The sequence below is a fragment of the Centruroides vittatus genome, unplaced genomic scaffold, assembly GCF_030686945.1.
Source record: "Centruroides vittatus isolate TY-2023 unplaced genomic scaffold, ASM3068694v2 scaffold_899, whole genome shotgun sequence".
Classification (NCBI taxonomy): Eukaryota; Metazoa; Arthropoda; class Arachnida; order Scorpiones; family Buthidae; genus Centruroides; species Centruroides vittatus.
In genome coordinates, this window is record NW_027122719.1 from 90,257 (window position 1) to 111,394 (window position 21,138).

The window sequence follows — 21,138 nt, forward strand, 5'->3', positions numbered from 1 at the left end:
ACCATAATATTCATGAAAACTTTATTTTTTATAGAAATTTTGTATTTTTATTGTAGTTTTTATTAGTATTTTTGTATTTTAAAAAATTTTATATTTTTTATAGAAATTTGCAATAGATGATAATTTTTCTTAAATAATTTCAGTAGTACACAACACAAATGAAGTGAAATATATTTCATACTTACATTGCATGTTGAACAATGAATGATAGGAATTGGAGTACCCCAATATCGCTGCCTGGAAATCAACCAGTCTCTTAATTTTGCACTGGACTGATAACCACCTATTCCCTTTTCTTGAGCTGTCTGGCAAATTTTTTTCCTTGCATGTTCCAAATCCATACCAGTGAACTGTAAAAAATTTAGTTATGTTTTGTAAAAACAAAATAACATTAATGATTAAATATTAATCAATTATATCAGCATAATTAACAATATACCTATTGCTTGACTGCAAAACTTTCATTCAATAATTTTAAAACAAATTAAATTTTTAATTACCATAAAACCTGTCCAAAACAGAACCTGAATAAAATGGAAACCTGCCCAAACAGAAAAAGTTCTTTGGAATGGAGCAACTTTCTTATGTCAAAAAACCTGTTCAAAACAGAAATCTGCCAAACAAAAAAAAATATTCCAGACCATGCAATTCCAGTTTACACAAATTTTACTGTATTAATCTACAGCAAAAGATTGTAGTGGCCTAACTACCTACCTTTATATCAAATTACATATTTGGATTGTTGATAATTAGTACAATTATAGTCTGTGAATAATCTAACCTTAGAATTTTGGCAATTAAAAATTTCAAATTCTTAAATTAAAACTTGTTTTTAACTAAAGTAAAAAGGAGAGTTGCCCCAGATAATACTGAGAAAAAAGATAAGAAAGAAAAAGATGGCAATTGTTGATCTCTCTGACCAAACCTCTGGATGAAAGGAGAAAGAAACTGAAGCAAATATGAAGAATTAAAATACTATATTCAATATTAAAAAAGAACTTCAAATGTATATTCTGTTTATAATTTTTAAACAAAACATTTCCATTAAAAATTGAACTGAAAGCTATTATACCTTATCACTAAAATAAAACTTTTATCAGCAAATCTTTGCTACATATAAATCTAGTTAGAATTTTTATTAAACTAAAAATAATGTTATCCTAATAATGGGATTAATCCAGATTAGAATCTTACAAATGTTAGAAATACTGGATGTGATGCTCATTTTACTAAAAGTTAAATAAACTGTTTTTTTTTTCTTTTTAAATAGGAAAAAAAACAAGTCAATAAATTTAGACTTTATTTCAACTAACATTCTTAATTTAAAAATTTACATCATATACAAACCCAAATCTAACAACATTAACTGAATTTGTAATTCTGTAGAAAACATTTTTGTTACATTCAATTATGTTATTCAATTATTGCTAATATTTTTACAATAAGAAATGTGATTATAAAAGAAATTTCATAATATACAGATATAATTTTATTATATACAGGGTGTCCCAAAGTTTCCATACATTCAAAAGGTGAAATGTAACTTTATTCACAAAACATTAAAATGTCAGATTTAAGATTTGTATCAGTGGATTGACAAAGTAAGACAACAGAACATATGGGTGATCTGTCAAGGGTAACTTCTAGCAGGACTTCCTATGTGGAAACTGGATTCTGTTTAGGTGTTAGACACATGAAGAAAACCCAGAACACTGCATGGTGGCCACCCCATTGGTCAGGCACAAACACATGACCACCAATGGTTTTATTTATTCGGCCACTGATGGGCTTAATTTGTGTCAATGTATGGAGACTTTTGGGACACTCTGTATAGATATAATTTATGAACTTCCATTAAAGTATTTTTTATATTGAATAAGATTACCTACCAAGCTTTGGAATTATTTGAATGATACTAAATAGTAGCATAAAGAAAATTAATGAAAACATAAATGATAACAATAAAATAAAAATACATTATTTTCATGAATATATCACAAATTTAGCATTATTTCCAAATGGACATGAACACTAAATCATGATATTTGAACTTATGTCATAATATTACTTATTGCAAGCTGTACTCTTTATGTAATAAGTTTTTGTGTCATATAGGGCCATATACAATAGGAAAAATAGCCTTTAATTCATGTTTGTTTACAAATGGATATATATTCTTTCTACTGTAGTTCCTTATTTCTCATATAATGACTCCATATAAAACTCCTCATATAATGACTGAAAATGCAATCTCTTAAGTTTTTGAGCTGCAATTTCAAAAATTGCAGACCTATAAATTCCCACTGTCATCACTCCATCTTTCCTTAACCTTGAGAATGGAGTTAGATAGATGAAAGATGAGACTAGATATGAAAACCTTAGGAGCAGGAGGCCCTGATTAACTATGTACAAACTTCCGATGCAATCTGGAAGTCATTAATTCAATTCAAAAATTTTCCCCTGAAAGTAATTAATAGATGACAAGCACAAACCTGTTCATCATACTTTTCCTTTAAAAATATGCTAAATGAAAAGTATGTTATACAGGGGCAAGACACCACAGTACTAATTTGAGGTAGCAATTGCAATCTGGCATTATGACGATGTCACAATAAATAATTGCTCATTATTTTAATTAATTTCATTAAATTAAAATAAACTTTTTTATAACAATTTTTGTAACATTTTAATACAGTTGTAAATAATTTAATATATATATATAATTATAATGAAATACAGGAACTATTTGATGCCCATTATTAATAAAGTGTTTAAATATTTATTTATGAAAATTTGATTTTTAAAATATATAAATTATAATTGAAATAGCAACTAATATCTTTCTGCATAAACTATAGTGCTTAGCTACCATAATTTATGGTATTTATTAATTTTACAATATTTTCCTAGTTTTCAGAGATCCTTGAATAGTAGCTGTGGCTCTATTCAAGGATCTCTGAAAACTAGGAATGAAATAAAACTTGACATAATTTTGCTTTTATATATTCCTTAAGCTTTAAGGATGAGATATGGTTAACTATTTGAAGGCAGTTATTATTGTTTAGTACCAATTGTTTCATAATTTATTTGTATTATAGCCAGTATCTAGCCTGATGACATACTGCATTGGCTGGCTTGTAGTTTTATAATGTATTGGGTTTTAGTGTTGTTGTTAGTTATTATTCAAATAAAACCAGTAATTAAAATAAATAAAAAATAAATGTAAATTACATGTTTTGAAAATGAAAAAGTATGTTATGCTTTTTGTTTTACATATTTTAATTCTCTTTATTCAGTTTATAGAAATATTGTGTAGATGTAAAAATGTCTTATGATACTGTGAATGAAATAATAGTTTTCATATTATTATTTTATATATATTATATAAATAAAAACATTTAAATTAAATTCACAAATTTGACAAAGGAACTTATTTAATTTTATAATACAAAACTGAAATATTGTATTATTATTTCTTTATATGAGTTCAAATTGAATTCAAAGATAAATAATAAAATAAGGTTTTATTCAGTATTACCTCTCCAGAGTTTATTAATGTGCCAGATGTTATATCAACAACTTTAATCTTTTTTAAAGTAAACTGATCTGCAAACAATTGATCTTCCATAACTTCACCAGGAATACCTAAAACATTTTATTAATTAAAAATTCTAATATTAACAATCACTATACTGTAAAATGCACAAAAAAAAATTAGTACAATTTAAGATTAAGTGTAAACAATTGTGTTAGATTTATACATCATATTTATTTCATGTAATATTAAACACTTATTTTAATGTCTTATGTTGACTAATAATTTAAACATTTCTTTGTTAAAAACTAAGAAAAAAAAAGAAAAAAATCCAATAATGTCAGGTGCTGAAGTTTCCTCACCACAGAGAACATGCACAAGGACAGGCAAGCAGCAAATTTAAACGTTACAGAGTTAGAGGCACTTAAGTTTGTGTTCAAGCATTTTAAAGAGGATCAAGATGTCAATGACCTGGCACCCAATATATATGATTTCATTAAAAATGATAAAGAACACTTCCATAAAGAGCTTCAAAGTAGAATATATAGGATACCTGTCATGGACAAGGGTAACAACAATAGTCTTTTACCTAGGGCAGGGATGAGCAACACGCGGCCCATTAAACATGTTTATGCAGCCCGCAAGCATTTCTAAAATTGAATTTATTTTATCGACTTTCTCCCATCAATATAATGTTATACAATTAATTATAATAAAATGGTAGTACATACTAAACCGAAACAATTTTTTGTGATGAGTTACTCACTTGTCGGCGACTTGTTTAAACATGCAATACAAACGCGCCGCGTCTGTGCTTGTTTGTGTTTGCTTCTGTCACACAATCAGTCAGTCTGGTAAGCTGTTAACTAGCAATTTTAGCAATTCTTGTGTTTCTTGAAAGGCGTGAGTGCAATATTATTGTCAGAAAGGTAATATTAGAGTTTTTTTATTCAAAATTAAGTTTTCCTATAAATTTTTTTAACTTTCAAATTTTTAATCCATAATAGCATGTTGGAAAACAAAAAAACAAACAAACAAACAAAAAAACGGAAGGTTGCGGATGAGCACAGGCATTTCCAAGAAAAGTGGAAATTTGATTATTTTTTCACTTTCGTCAAATATAAAGCTGTATGCTTAATATGCTCAGAGACTGTGTCGACATTAAAAGAATATAACATAAAAAGGCATTACGATACAAAACATGAACAACAATATAAAAACTTAACAGGACAACTCCGGATAGATAAGTTTAATCAAATGGAGAAAAACTTGAGAAACCAACAGGCTATTTTTAAAAATCAAGCTATTTTATCAAATACGGCAGTAAAGGCTAGTTTTGTTGTCAGTCAAATACTGGCAAAAAAATGAAACCCTTTGCGGATGGAGAGATGATAAAAGAATGTCTGACTGCTGTTACAGAAATAGCATTTTCTGATAAAATAAATATTATTTCAAACATTAGTTTATCAAGATTCACCATTGCAAGGAGAATTGAAGACTTGTCCGAGAACATAGCAACAACGCTTCGTGAACGCATTGCAAAATTCGAATACTGTTCTTTGGCACTTGATGGGAGTTGCGATATTAGCGATACAGCACAACTGGCTATATTTTTATGTGGTATTGACACCAAATTTAATATTACTGAAGAATTCTGTTCACTGATTCCAATGCAAGGGACTACAACCGGCAAAGACCTGTACGATGAACTAAAGTCTGTGTTGGAAAATTTTTCAATTTCATTAGAAAAGATTATTGGTATATCGACAGATGGAGCACGAGCAATGTCAAGCATGGAGGTAGGAGTATCGGGAAGGCTATTTCAAGACATTAAGAAGGTCACAGGAAAGGAAATATTTGTTAACCACTGCATCATTCACCAGGAAAATTTGTGTGCAAAAAGATTGAGTTTGCCAAATGTCACAGTACCGATAATTAAACTGATCAATTTTATAAAGTCACGCGTGTTAAATCACCGTGAATTTAAAGAATTCCTGAAAGATTTATAAACTGAACATGGCGACGTGGTTTTTAATACCGAAGTACGTTGGCTTAGTAGAGGGGCAATGCTAAAAAGAGTATACAACTTAAAAAGCGAAATTCAATTGTTCTTGGATATGAAGGGATATGCCTTTCCTCATTTTGGTAATAAAGAATGAATGTGCGATTTTCAGTTTCTTATCGACATGACTCAGCATCTGAATGATCTTAATGTGGAACTTCAAGGCAAAGGACAGTTTATTCACAATTTGTACGATAAAATTCAGGGCTTTGAGCGCAAATTAAAATTGTGGAAACAGCATCTTTTGCAGAATAATGTGTTTCACTTTCCACACTTAGAAAAACGTTACTACTTCTCGAAAATGCGCACAATATATAGACATTTTAATCAACGAATTTCAATTACGATTCCAAATGTTCGAAGCTGAGAAGACAACAGTTTCCATGAAAATGTTTTCCTCGCCATTTAATATCGATGTGGATACAGTTCCCGAAGACTTTCAAATGGAAGTGATTGACATGCAGAACAATACCGATTTAAAAAATGCATTTTTCTCAGTAAACATCGAAAATTTTTATAAATCTTATGTGAGCCCTGAGAAATTTCCGCTTTTGACAAAAAATGCAAAGCAAATGATGTCTCTGTTCGGAAGTACGTATGTTTGCGAACAATTATTTTCAACCATGAAATTAATCAAAAATGACCGCCAATCAAGACTGAGTGATGCACGATTAAAAAGCTGCATACGTGTAGCTACCACATCAATTCCGGCTGATATTGATCAGCTTGTATTGAAAAAACAGCGCCAAATTTCTCATTAAAAATTTCAAGTAAATTCGTCTTTCTGTTCTTTTCTTGTTTGTTTTTATTGTGCATTAAAATTTGTATACGAAATCTTTACTTTTTCTTAAATTTTATAATTTTTTTTTCTAATGTTTATTATAAATAAAGTTTTGTAAATTATTAATAAGTGTTACTTTATGTGCGGCACGCCAAAAAATTTTAAAATTCAAATTGGCCCGTTGATTAAAAAGGTTGCTCACCCCTGACCTAGGGAACACTTAATGTATTCTTGCAAACAGATTAAAAGAACATGAGAAAGACTTAAAGAAAGGAAAAGTATCAACAACCCTAGCAAAGAAGCTACTGACCACCTGGTATGCCAAGCTGATATCCTCATATTGAACACAAGGCTTCTCCCTATCAGAGAGGCAGAAGAACTTTCTATAGTGATGTCCATCCTTGCTCTGCTAAGATGATGAAAAGGAAGGATAAGAGGGTGTGATTACTTTCATCACTTCATCCACAGTATCAAATTTGACTACTAGCCATAATATACTTTCATCCTTTTATAAATCTTTAATAAAGACTAAAAATACTCTTAAGCATACTGTATGATGATGTATTGAATTATTTTGGTTTATTCAACCTCTTTTTTGCTTGTTCTATGTTTTTATTGTATTTTAGTTTATTCTGTATCATTATTATTGCTTATTTTATTTTATGTGATTTTTATTTTATTTTTATATTTATTCTTTCATTCTATATTGCTGTTACAAAAACATTAAATTTTAAATGTTGTAAGGTCATTCAATGTTTTTAAATCAAACAAAAATTCTGTTTCATCTTTAAAAAACTGTTCAAAAATTCTAATTCCTCCAGAATGCTCAATGGAAATTTATGGGTTTTCTCATTTGAAAATTTTGGTCTGGTAATAGGATGAAGAAGTTCTAAAATAACACTTGACTCCTATTAATCTTAGTAGTTTTGTTTTCTTCTAATCTTATATGAAGTCAACATACTTTAAAACATGCCATAAAGGACTAAAATTTAGTTAATAAAAATTTATCAATTTTCTTGACAACTAAAATAAAAATTAACAAATACAAATTTATATATACATATATATTGCATATTCATGTGTGCACATAATACTGTATGTCACATATGTGATGGATAGTAGTTTTTGGCCATTAACTTTATTCTTCCACTTTACATTTTCCAAATATCAATTTAATTTTTATTTTTTAGGAATAAAATGTTATAAGAACAAGCTATAATATTTATTTATAATAAAATAACACCAAAAATAAAAACCTTTCAGCAATAAAATAAAATTTTTTGTCTGATTAATACGACGATTAATAAAAGCTCTAATATATCAAGATAACTTACATTTTGATGTAACTAATACATCTTGATTTTGAATGCATTTAATCTGACAACATATTGCTAAATAGAAATTGAGAATAGTATGCCAAAATAATAACATGATGATTCTCACTTTTTTCTGCATCCGATAACAGAAAAAATAAACATTTCTCAATTCAATTTTCTGCAATTTTTCTGTTTTCAATTTCTTCAACAACTTCCTGATTATAGTAGTTTTCCACAAGTAGAAACTAGAATTTTCTCTTTGAAAACTAAATTCATTTTTCAATAAGCAAAAGAAAATAATAAATTTTTAAATAGACTGAAGTCAAAAACTAAGACCTTTGATTTGATTCTACATTCTTTATAAACAGTAATTAATGTAGAAAATACAAAACGTCTTCACTTCCACCCTTTTCAACCACCAGAAATTAACAAATAAGGTTTGTTAGTTTCTGGTAGTTTTTGTATAATTTTTAAATATATTTTGTATTTGCTATATTTTGTAAATATATTGTCTGCTATTTTAGATCAAGTAATTAAGGTCCTTAGATAATTTTTTTAAAATTAAGTGGTTATTAATCACAACTATTAAAAATTATTTAAATAAAATTTCATAAATTATCTTATTTTATTATTGTATGTTACAATTTGATATTTTGATCGAGTGTTTAAACAGTTTTTCATGTCAAAGAAAATATGTTAAGAGATATGTTAAACATTTCCAAGAAACAAATTATTTGAACCCAGGATAATCCAATGTTTTTGGTTTGAATTTTTCTGGTAGCATTTAACTAAAATGTTAATTTTTATTTATATATTTTTAAATAAGTATGATCAAATAAAAGAGAGTAGAATTAAATAAAACAGAGTATAAATTAAATTTTCACAAATTAACATTGATTTACAAAAGCAAATTATTAATGTTTAAACTATCTTATATAAAAAATATTCTTAGTTCATCGAATAAAATAATTTTTGTGATTGTTTTGGATTTGAACTTTGCTTTATAAATGATGAAACTTGATGAATGCAAGGCTGATTCAGCCTTGCCCTCATCAAGTTTCAAAACACTGATTCTTCCCTATCTTAGTATGTAACTATGATAAGATTAATCAAAATTAAAATTTTATTGTAACTCACCAATTTGACAATTCCCTGCAAGTGGATATTCAGACTTATTAGATACAAATACTGGTAAACTTTCTCCAGTAAAAGGATGAATTGCATTGATTAAAAGTTGATATTCAGATGAAGTTTTTGCTGATTTATCAATATATTCTTTGGAATTAAGATGATGTTCTGAGGAAACTGTTATATAACTTACTCCATATAATAATTCTGGCCTTTCTGTCCAAACAGTCAAGAAATCATTTAACTTTTTTTCTTTAAATGTCACTGCAAAATCAAATATAAACCCTTTACATTCACCAATCCAATTTCTTTGAATTTTTTTCAAACGGTTCCAATGTAGAGGATCAAGACAATCTAAATTATCATAGAGAGCCTAAGAAAAAATTCTAAATATGTAATTTACTTTTTTCAAATACATATATTATTATAAATTAATTAAAATTTACTATACTTTAGAAAATGCAGTAGTTCGAAGAAACCATTGCCTAAGATATTTTTTTTCGACTTTTGCTCCAGATCGCCATGATAAACCATTTTCATCAATCTGCTCATCAGCTAGGACAGTTTGATCTAATGGATCCCAGTTTACTAATGCCTATTTTTAAAAAATAACATTACAATTTACAAATAAAATTTTAACAGAAACTCCAATTTAATATTTAATATATATTTTGTTGCATTGCTATTATCTAAATATTGTCTAACTTTATTATCAAAAGTATCAAATCAATAATAAATATAAGCTAAAATGTCTTTAATATATATTTGATATTTTTAAATTAAAATATAGGCTAAGTTCCTATAAATAAACAGTTTAAAAATTGCAACCATTCTTGTAAGATTATTATTTTTAATCATTAATATTTATTTAGATTTAGAATTATTTCTTTGTTTTTTCTAAAAATAAATAAAATTGATAAAGTAAAATAAAAATATCATTATTAGTATTTTTCCACAGTCATTATGAAAACATAAAAGAAAAATAAATTATAAAAAATAAAAGAAATAGCTATTTAAAAATTATTTATTAGAAGATCAAGCAAAACAATATAAATTTTTCTTCTACATTATTTGAAAAAAAAATTGCAACTTATCAAATCAAATTTATTTGATAACTTAATAAGATGCAATCATTAAAAAATTCAAGACAAAATGATTATTAATTAATCTTGCAACAAATTAATATAGTGAATAAATCTTAAATTATTAATATTTAAATATTTTTCAGTTACGGAAATAAAATGTTTATTTAAGACAAGATAGTAAAAATAATTGCAAACAATAATAATTTATTTAAATTTCTGAAGTATCTTTACTAAAGTTAATTATAACAAGAAAGTAAGTTTCTCTATAAATACAGTAGAGCATCGATTATCCGACCCCTGATCAACCGTCACATCGGTTAACCGATCGCATTCTAGTGAGCAAATTCAAATGTCCACTAGCGATGTGGCGCTACAATATTTGGCTATGTCTTGGCTGCTTTAATATTATTTTTGTTAAATTTTTGCGTGTTTAAGCTGGCAACACTGGCTCGGCCATGAAAGGGAGGCCAGTATTTAAACCAGGCTTAATTTTATTTAATGACGCTATTCAACTGCTGTTTTTAAAATGTGTGCGAGATTTAGCGGCAAAAAAACGAGTGTCAGCTGTGAAGCAAAAGATAATTTTGGACCTCTTTTTCTAATGTATAGGCCTATTTTATGTAAAATATGTAACCTGAATATATATATATATATATATATTTTTCAATATACAATACAGTACTGTATTTATTTTGTGCAAAATAAATAATTTTTAATGATACAATAGCAACAATTATTATTTAAAAAAAAATTTTGTTAAGCTTAACATCGATGAAAATTCAAGGCGAAGTAGGTTAATAGCTATATACTAATATACTAATTACATGGGATATACTAATAATGTATTTTTTCATACTTTTCGGTTATCTGTTTTTTTCAGTTATCCGACCAATCCCAGTCCCCATTGAGTTGGATAATCGATGCTCTACTGTAATTCCAACATTTATTTTCTTATATAAAATGAATTAGCTTCCATTAAAACAGACTTGTGGATTTATCTAGTTTCTGTGTTATCCATGCCTCCATTACTGGTGATTAGCCAGGATAATCAGGAGTATACTGTATTTGAATCATTCAAAAAATTTAAAATTTAGACAAAGGCAAGTAACAGCAATTATTTGAAATTATGGGCAGATATTTATGCCTTATTCTAATTAATGCCATACAATTTAATGGAAGTGAATATTTTGTTTTTCATTGCAAACTAAAAAAGAACTTGTACCTACTGTAATTGCAAATAATATTTATTTAATTTCTTGCTGGAAGTAGTAGTCCTTCCTCCAGTTAATAATTAATGGCAAATAAAAACAGGAATCTCATCCATCCATTATGAAAGAAAACTTAAATCCCGCATAAGTCACAATCCCTGCTAACTCTTTAAACCAATTTGTTTACCTTTTTTTTTTAAGATTAGCTTCAACATGTAACTTCTATTAAAAAAGATATTCCAAAGATTGTGGGTTATGGAATATACACATAACAAAGGTCGGATGCTACTACACCGGATTGAACTAAAAACTTACTTAAAGCCTGTTACCGGTGCGCTTCACTTAAAAAACCGTTATGAACGTTTTCGAACTATTAAGTTCTTCCTCAGGTAACTATTCCAGTAGGATTTTATTCGAATTGCATTCGAATTAACGGTCGTTAGTTACCTGAGGAAGAACTTAATAGTTCGAAAATGTTCATAACGGTTTTTTAAGTGAAGCGCACTGGTAACAGGCTTTAAGTAAGTTTTTACACATAACAAAGCTATGGATAGTATTAAACACTTTCTACTTTCATATTGAGTTTGGAAGATTTCCTTTAATGACATAATTTGTAACAGATTTAGCCTAATTGAATATACTCAGAAAATTAAGTTGAATCTTCTCTATTTTATCTAAAAAATTTAAGGACCAAATTGGCAATACATATATATAACTGTGCACAGTGAATAATTGGTAAGCAATATTAATATTGTTAACGACTTTCATTTTAACACTCAGTGATATTAAGTTCTTATTAATCTGTATAGCCTGAGGAAGAACTCTATCCATATAATTTTTAAATGTGCTAGACATATAAATATTTAGAAGTATTTATTTGATATTTATCCAAAACATCAGTTTAAAAGCCCTCCAAAAACCATTTGTTTGTTCCTCAAAGAAAATCATGTCAACAGAAGACCATTATTTTTGATTTATTGATATTCAATCTTAGATCTTTCTTTCTGCAATATTCAGAAAATATGTTAATCTTCCATAAATTAGTTTTATGTCATCTGCATAGATCAAGAAACTCAGAGAGAAAGGACCAATATTAGTACTATCCAATTCCATTTCCAAAAAGCATTTATGTAAATCAGAATTATACAATATAAACAAATATTGGCTTGACAGGTTGTCCTGAGGCAGATAACAAAAAACTAAATGAATCAGTACTTTCACAACATTGTATAACTATTGGGTTGTTCGGAAAGTTTGTAGCGATTTTTAAGAAAAATAAAAGAAATTGTTTTAAAACTAAAAATATACTTTTATTCCATTATGTATGCGCCATTGTTTTTAATGACGTGTTGCCATCTATGGGGCAGCTTCATGATACCCTCTTCGTAGAACTTTCCAGTTTTTTCCGCGAAAAACTGATCCACATGGTTTTTGCAAGCTTCCAAAGTATCAAAGTTTTTATCATGAAGGGAATTTTGTAGAGAATGGAACAAATGGTAGTTTGACGGGGCAAGGTCGGGTGAGTAAGGGGGGTGGGGTAAAACATCCCAGCCTAGTTCCAATAATTTTTGGCCTGTTCGTAAAGACGTGTGAGGTCTGGCATTATCTTGGTGAAACACAATGCCTTTTCTATTGGCCAGTTCTGGACATTTTTCTTTCATTTCCATGTTCAGCTTATCCAATTGGGAACAATACTTATCAGAATCAATTGTTTGATTCTGTGGAAGCAGCTCGTAGTACAGGATTCCTTTCCAATCCCACCAGAAAGTGAGCATGACCTTCTTTGGATGAAGACCGGCCTTTGGAGTTTTTAATGGTGATTCATTTTTCTTACCCCATGATCGTTTTGGCTGATGTTGTTATAAATGATCCACTTTTCATCACCTGTCACTAAACGCTTCAGAAAAGGGTCATTTTCATTTTGTCTTTCAAGAGAATCACAAATGGAGATGCAATCCAGTAAGTTTTTTTCCGTTAAGTTGTGAGGTATCCAAATGTCATAACGATTCACGTATCCGAGCTTCTTTAGATGTTGAAATACAGTACTGTTTGATGACTTCACTATGTCTGCAATCTCTCGGGTTGTGTAATGAGGGTTTTCATCCAATAATGCTTTGATCTGGTCCTCTTCAATAACAGGAGGTCTTCCTTAGCAAGGAGCATCTTCAAGGCTGAAATTACCCGTTTTAAATTTTGCAAACCACTTTCAAACAGTTGATTCTGATACAGCACTCCCACCATAAACATCAGTCTTAAATTAGTCTTAAATTAAACTTTTTTTGCTGTCTGTACAGCATTTTTGCCTTTACGAAAAAAGAAAAGAAACAAGTGTCAATAATGCACGTTGTTCGCATCCATTTTTTGCAATGAGACAAATTAAATGCTATTTGAATAATCTTAACGGTTTTTTTTGTAATGGACGCGTCTCAAGGTCATTTATCGTAATATTCATTGGTTTGTACAATTCTAATCATTTTTGCGTCAATTGGTGTCTCAACTGTCGGCTATCAAAAATCGCTACGAACTTTCCGAACAACCCAATACATCAAATCTAGTGAATAGTATATAAATAACTCTAACCACTTTTGCTGATAAATCAATCTGTTTTAATAAGATTATTTATAAATATTTTATTTATAAACCTAAGTGCATAAGACCTAAAATATTAATGACTCAATTCCATATGTAATAAACACTGAAACTTTTATTAAAATATTTTACAATTCAAAACATTAATAAAAGTGAAATCATTATTTTTAATTTTTAAAATTAAATTAATTAATAATAAAATAATTTACAAGCCTTTTGTCTATATGCCATTCCTTTATCAAACATTTTCAGAAATAAATACTGAGTCCACTTATAATATGATGGGTCACAAGTTGCAAATTCCTGGTAAAATAATTGAAATTATACAAAATGAAAAATCATTTTATTAATTTTAGAATACTATATATAAATTAGTTTACTTTAACTTTGATATTAGAAATATGTATCATTAAGTTTGAGAATAATATTCTGTAAAATTTATTTTATCTTAACGAGCAAATAAAAAATATTTCATATTATAAACTTTACATTTAAACTACTTGAAAACAATAAAAAACTAAAATTTTGCTAATTAAAAACTAAATTTAGAAATTTTGTTCATAATTAATATTAAAAAAAATATTTGAACTGTATAATAAAATGTTTAAAAATCTATTGATAATGGAAAATAAATCTTCAAAAATATTTTACACTAAAACTTTATATAACTTTAATTTGGAGTGTAATACACTTAGACAATTCTAATTGTTATTCCAATTCTTATTCATGAAATCACACAAAGACAGTTTTAAGAGATAAGTTTGCTATTTATGAAAAACATTTTCATCACTTTATAATATTAGCAATAGTCTTATTTGATTTAAATGCTGTTAATTTTAATAAATCACATATATTCTAATAACACTACTTAAATTTAAATCAAAATAACGATAGATATAAAATTCTGGAAACTGTTCACAAATATATAAAAATGCTGCAAACTTTGTTTCATGATTTGTAAAGATGCAATAATGACTTTAATAATAAAAGAGTATAATATGTTACAGTATTACTTTATTATCCATAAAATTGGTAATTTGCATAAATATAAAAAACCTACATAATTTAATTTACAATCAGTAAATTACAAAAACTAATAGAAATACAGTAGAATCTCATTTTAACGGATCACTTAGGCCACTGAAAATTTACATTTTTCCAAGAATCCATTATATCAAGAAGAATAGATTACCCAAACACCCAAAAAATATCCATCAATTAAAAGAAATTCCATTTTTAACCCCCTATGCATAAGAAATACCTGTACTTGAAATTATTCAGTCTCTTGAGATCTCTATTCTTTATTCTACAGAAACACATATGTAACAAGATTGTATATTATGCAGTACATGTTTACAACAAAGCTGACAGAAACTGTATACATTGTAAGCACAAAACGTGGCAAATTACATCTGTTCGGTAACATTTCACCTGACTTCACAATTTATTAAAAAAGAACTCATCCATCTTGGTTTGTTTCAATGCCACTTTTTTACCTATTGAATATGACAATCATTTGATATTAGTAATGTCATGTACATTATAGCCTGTCGTTTATGCTAAAACTCATCATAAAAGTCTTCACAAATTGGAAAGACTCAATGGCCTTTCTAAATTTTGGAACTACACTTGGATCAACATTAGTGTGTTCACTAGGTGGCTCCTCCTCAATTTATTAAGCTATTTATTTATAAAAATTACTTACCCTATTCCAATCATATGTAATACCCAGCTGTTGAACCTGTTTTTTCATATTTGCAATATTTCTAAATATAAAAATTTTAAAAAATTAATAAAAATTTCTTAATAACTAAAATTTATTTCTTCAAAGAAACATTAAAATATAATTATTATTAAATTTCTAAATAAAGAAATATGTACTTTCTTGTCCAAATTTCTGGTTGCTGATTTCTATCTTTAGCAGCATTTTCTGCTGGTAAACCAAATGCATCCCATCCCATAGGATGAATTACCTAAAAGTAAAATAGATGTTAGCAAAGTATAGATAATTTATCAAAATAAATTGAACCAACTAAAATAATTCTATTTCATAAACTTAAAATAAATTAAAAATAAGAATGTTTTTTTCTTATTATAGTTTACTAATTTCAAATTAATAGAAAAAATTTTCAATTATAACAGGATCTGAATTTGGTTATTTTATTCAGTTATTTCCAAACTCTACTAATCAATAAATTTTATTTTCTATGACAAAGTTATAAGCAATTTTTTGTATTAAAGTCAAACCCTGTTAATACAAAGTTGAAAGGACTTAAGAGTTCACACTTTGTATTAAGCCAACTTTACAAAAAACAATCAATGATCATATCATCAAAAGACAGAAACCAAATTTTCTCCCAGTTGATTTAGTATTTTACTTTATTTGGATATGTATTTCTCTGAATAAACATTTCATTGAGGTACAATGGCTTGAAGAAAGAATCAATGTTCATTTTTCAACATCAATTAGAGTTGATAAAACAATGATTAAAGCCTTCTTCAGATATAATAAGGTCGGTTGGAACATCAGTTAGCAAATATTCAGACGACGTCACTATTTACAAAGGTTTCTTCTTACTAGTGACGTCATTGCTGATTACAAAGTTTAAAAGATATCGACATTGTTAATTTTCTTTTAATTTTATCCAAGATGTGTGAACGACTATTGATGATAAGATAATTGTTTAAAATTGGAAAATAAAATAACAAGATAAATTTAGAAAATGTTTAAAAGATTGCTGAGGGTGGATTGGCCTATTTAATTTAAGGGGTTATTGAGGAGTGATTGCCATGCGGTGGAGATTGAGTCTGCATCTCTGCTGTTAATACAATTTTCCTTGAGGGAGTTTGCAAAGATTTCTAGTGTTTCAATTGTTCTAAGTTTGTTACTATCAAGCAAAGGAATAATGATCTTAGCCTCTTCCCATTTGGCCGTTATATTCGGTTCGCTTGCAAATTGGGCTAGGGTGGAATTAAACTTTTTGTTGTTGTGTGTGTGTCATATTTATGCTCAGCTATCCTTTTTATACGTGTAAAAAAAAAAAATTAACATACATAGGCTCAACCAACAGATCACTTACAAAAAGGATAGCTGAGCATATTTATGACACACACGACAAAATGTTTAATTCCACCCTAGCCCAATTTGCAAGTGAACTAAATATAACAGCCAAATGGAAAGAGGCTAAGATTATTATTCCTTTGCTTGATAGTAACAAACTTAGAACAATCGAAACACTAGAAATCTTTGCAAACTCCCTCAAGGACAATTGTATTAACAGCAGAGATGCAGACTCAATCTCCACCGCATGGCAATCACTCCTCAATAACCCCTTAAATTAAATAGGCCAATCCACCCTCAGCAATCTTTCAAACATTTTCTAAGTTTATCTTATTTTATTTTCCAATTTTAAATAATTATCTTATCATCAATAGTCGTTCGCACATCTTGGATAAAATTAAAAGAAAATTAATAATGTCGATATCTTTTAAACTTTGTAATCAGTAATGACGTCACTAGTAAGAAGAAACCTTTGTAAACAGTGACATTGTCTGAATATTTGCTAACCGACATTCCAACTGACCTTAATAACTTGAAGAAGGCCATTCAAAATGGCCGAAAACATTTGTTCTTGCGGATTAAAACTGCTAGAAACAAAGTGTGTAAGTTTTTGTCTTACTTATTTAAGTGTCGGTATAACAGTTTAAAATATAAACAAAATTCTATTTCAATTAAAAAAATATTACATAAAATTATTTTTAATATTTAATAAATTGACTTGTAATGATAAAACACCTTTCTCATTATGAAAGTTTTTGTTAAGATTTACAGGTGGTGTTGTAATATGTTAAATATTCAAATGCGATTCTAAGTAAAAACTCAGTACTTTTTTGCACTAAGTCAATTGCTGTTTTGAGTTTTAAAAACTGATTTTTTTAAGATGATTTTTGTCCAAATCTTTTCCTCCTTAGAAGAAAATATTCATGCAATTGTAGAGTTAAGAAAATCTGGCTTCGTATGAATGCATTCGAAAATTGGTTAAATCATGATGATGATATTTGTTTAGCTCATTGCATCATTTGCTGATCATAATTTAGTGTTAAATACAATGGAATTAAAGCACTTACAAGGCATGCTGATTGTGAAAAGCATAAAAAAAACAAGTGTATTTTCTCATTTATCTTCCCTCTTTCCTGGTTATCATGTTGGCCAGCAAAGCCAGTTTCCAAATGTGGCAACCCTAGTCATAACAAGGTTTGGCTGTATTTCTCTTTTATTGAAGCAGAGCATTAGTGAAGCTTCTTCTGTGAGGCTTATAGAATTGTGTTCATTTTCAAAATCCGTTTGATAGATTTTGATTAAATTTTGCCATTTTCCATTAATTGCAATGCAGAATGCAATAAAAAATGGGAGTCCGTGACTTCATTTTTGAAATATAAGGTCGTTTCACAAGTGTGCACGACAAAGCAATATCGCACAACGTGTGTCATGCAGTGTTTCATGGTCTCTAACATGTCTTGTATGAGCTTATAGAACTGAGTTTATTCTCAAAATTTGATGGGTCAATTTTGATAAAACTTTGCCATTTTCCATTAATTGAGATGCGGCATTCAGAAATGTAACATGGGTCCATTTAAATATAAAAGACCCAGCAAAAATCACTTAACTTTCCTGGCAACATTTAAAATTCTGGTGGTGTTATCTGTTACAATATTTCATTTATAAAAAACTGTTTACATTTTTAATTATTATAAAATGGCAAAAAGCTTAATTTTGAAAGTAAAGATGGATTTTATAAAAAATTGTAAATGCTAATAACAAGTGAAATCGTCATTAAGTCCAACCCTACTCAAGATATGCCACATGATCACCCATTATTCTCCCCATCCCATCGATCATAAACCACCAAAATTTAACAGCATGAATCTTTCTAATACACAAACCTCCTTGCAAAATTTCAAAAGCACAAGAGTTATTAAGTTTTTTAAAGAGGGTAAACAAAATCATGCTACACACACACATTAATATCCATACATACAGACACCCCCTCGAATGTTTTTGCATTTCTTGGCACTTCAAGATCCCCTAAATCCAAAAATGTAAAAATCTTGGAGGAGTCATTTTTGACTGATTGCCATACTTTCCCTCTCTTATCTAGAAAAGTAAAAATAGGAGTCCATGACTTCATTCTCAATATACAAAGGTATTATAGTGATAATGTCCCTGCTCTCTGATACGACAAGTGCACCTAATGGAAAATAGGCACAAAAAGTTAACAAAACACAAAAACAAAGCACTCTCCATAGATTGCTTTGTTCTTGGATCATCTCTCTGTACCTGGCCAGTGCAAGGGTTGTCTCCCCCATGGCCTGCAGGTACGAGGATAGCCTCTTTTGTGGCAGCGAGTGCAAAGTTCACCTGTCCGTGTCCATCAGGTACTGTACAAGGATTGCCTCTTTCTGTGCCTAACAGGTGCAGGAATCACTTCTTTCCTTCCAGCTCTGTTTCAATTCTATCGCAACATAACAAAGTCACACAATGTCCTAGTTAAATTACATAATTAATAATTGATTCCATTAAATCATTAATGATTTATGATAGTTAAAAATTAATTTACATTAAAAATCATTTAATTTGTTAAACTATTTCAAATAATTTGATTTCTGTACCTGTTTACCATTCATGCTGTGAAATCTTGCTAAGGCATCACCAACTGTATATACTCTAACATGTCCCAGATGTAAATCACCAGATGGATATGGAAACATGGATAATAAATAAAATTTTTCATTTCTTTCCTAATACAAAGGTAAAAAATATATTTTCTTAAATCAATATTTTAGATAGAAAATAGATATTAATTTGGATTTGCATATACACTCATGTTTGTAAAAATTTCACCACCATGAAGGGATCATGCAAATAAACTGAAACTTACAGGAAATGAAAAGCAGGGTATGACATACAAATGATTAAAATATCAGAGTGATAGTGCATGTGTGGACTGAGATGCACCCTCTGAACAGTGTGTTAGTTGTATAAATAGAGGGTAGTAGCAGAAAGTTGGTAGTAGTGTACTGCAAAAACATTTACCAGTGGCAGACAGCCATCTGCCGACATGGTAAACGTTTCATGAAAAGTCAAAAAGTCATATGCCTTGTCAATGACAAAGGGCACCATATAAGCAGGTTACAGAGTTTGAACAGGGGGCAAATGATCAAACTACATAAAGGGGGGATTTTCTTATCACAAAATTGCAGCTTGTGTGCAGAATAATGCCACGACAGTTATACAAGTGTAGAAGCAGTGGATTGAAGAGTACCAGACAAGTTGCAAATCCGGCAGTGGAAGAGGAAATGTCAGCACAGGCCAACAGACACCTCATCCATATGACAATTGCAGATCATACAGCCTCATCTCAATAGTTGACACAACATTGGAGCATGGCTACAGGTGTCCCATTGTCTGTGTCCACAGTTTGTTGATGTCTGCTGCACAGGGATTACGTGCAAGCATTCCTTTGTGCAGGATTCCTAATATAAAACCACAACACCTGAGGCTCATCAACACAACAACTGGTGCACTGACTGGCAATTATTTGTCTTTCCTGATGAATCCAGTTTCAATTTAGAGTATGATGGCAGAGTATATATTAGCCATCTTCCACAGTGCATTATGCAGCATCTTACTGGGTGATCACAAGGTGTGATGGTCTGGAACACTATCAGATATCAGGGGCAATCTCAGCTGCTCAAAATTGCAGGTACTCTCAACTAAAAATGAATAACGAACCTACTGGAACTGGTATAATAAAGAGAAAAAACAACACCTTTCTTAAATTCCAGCAAAAGTTTAACTATATAAGAACGTTTTCAACTGATTTCATCAGTCTTCTTCAGTTACTCGAACAAAAAAAACAAAAAGAAGAAAGAACCAAATTCAAATTTACAAAATCACGAGAATGGAAAGAATTCTCGTGATTGCGCAGACTATGCAAAAACGATGTACCGATAAACGGTAAAAAATGCAAATTCTTGACAAAAAAATGCAGATTCTTGACAAACTATATATAATATCACAATCTTACGTTATCCAATGAATGATTTCCAAGCAGACGATAGCCCATCTGCGTCCCAGTGCTAGCAGCATTTGCTAAGCAACAGGAGATCACGGTACACAGGGATAGTGCTTCCATCATAAAAGCCACTAGATCTAAACAGGCCGTTAGACATTTGGAGAAATTAGAAATATATAGGGCACAATTAACATCCCATTGCATCAACCACAGGGACACAGATGGGCTATCGTCTGCTTGGAAATCATTCATTGGATAACGTAAGATTGTGATATTATATATAGTTTGTCAAGAATCTGCATTTTTTGTCAAGAATTTGCATTTTTTTACCGTTTATCGGTACATCGTTTTTGCATAG

The 21,138-nt window shown here is 29.2% G+C and overlaps 1 protein-coding gene across 1 annotated transcript in view; it reads right to left on the bottom strand.

Annotated features, from left to right (window-relative positions):
• LeuRS-m (Leucyl-tRNA synthetase, mitochondrial) overlaps window positions 1–21,138 on the bottom strand; it is a 42,515-nt gene that overhangs the window by 11,937 nt on the left and 9,440 nt on the right. The window contains exons 4-11 of the mRNA XM_067288712.1: window positions 19,375–19,503; window positions 15,586–15,677; window positions 15,410–15,470; window positions 13,918–14,007; window positions 9,274–9,417; window positions 8,832–9,195; window positions 3,539–3,645; window positions 186–350 (exon numbers count right to left, since the gene is read on the bottom strand). Of these exons, the coding sequence (XP_067144813.1) occupies window positions 186–350; window positions 3,539–3,645; window positions 8,832–9,195; window positions 9,274–9,417; window positions 13,918–14,007; window positions 15,410–15,470; window positions 15,586–15,677; window positions 19,375–19,503 (1,152 nt within the window). The remainder of the gene's footprint in view (window positions 1–185; window positions 351–3,538; window positions 3,646–8,831; window positions 9,196–9,273; window positions 9,418–13,917; window positions 14,008–15,409; window positions 15,471–15,585; window positions 15,678–19,374; window positions 19,504–21,138) is intronic.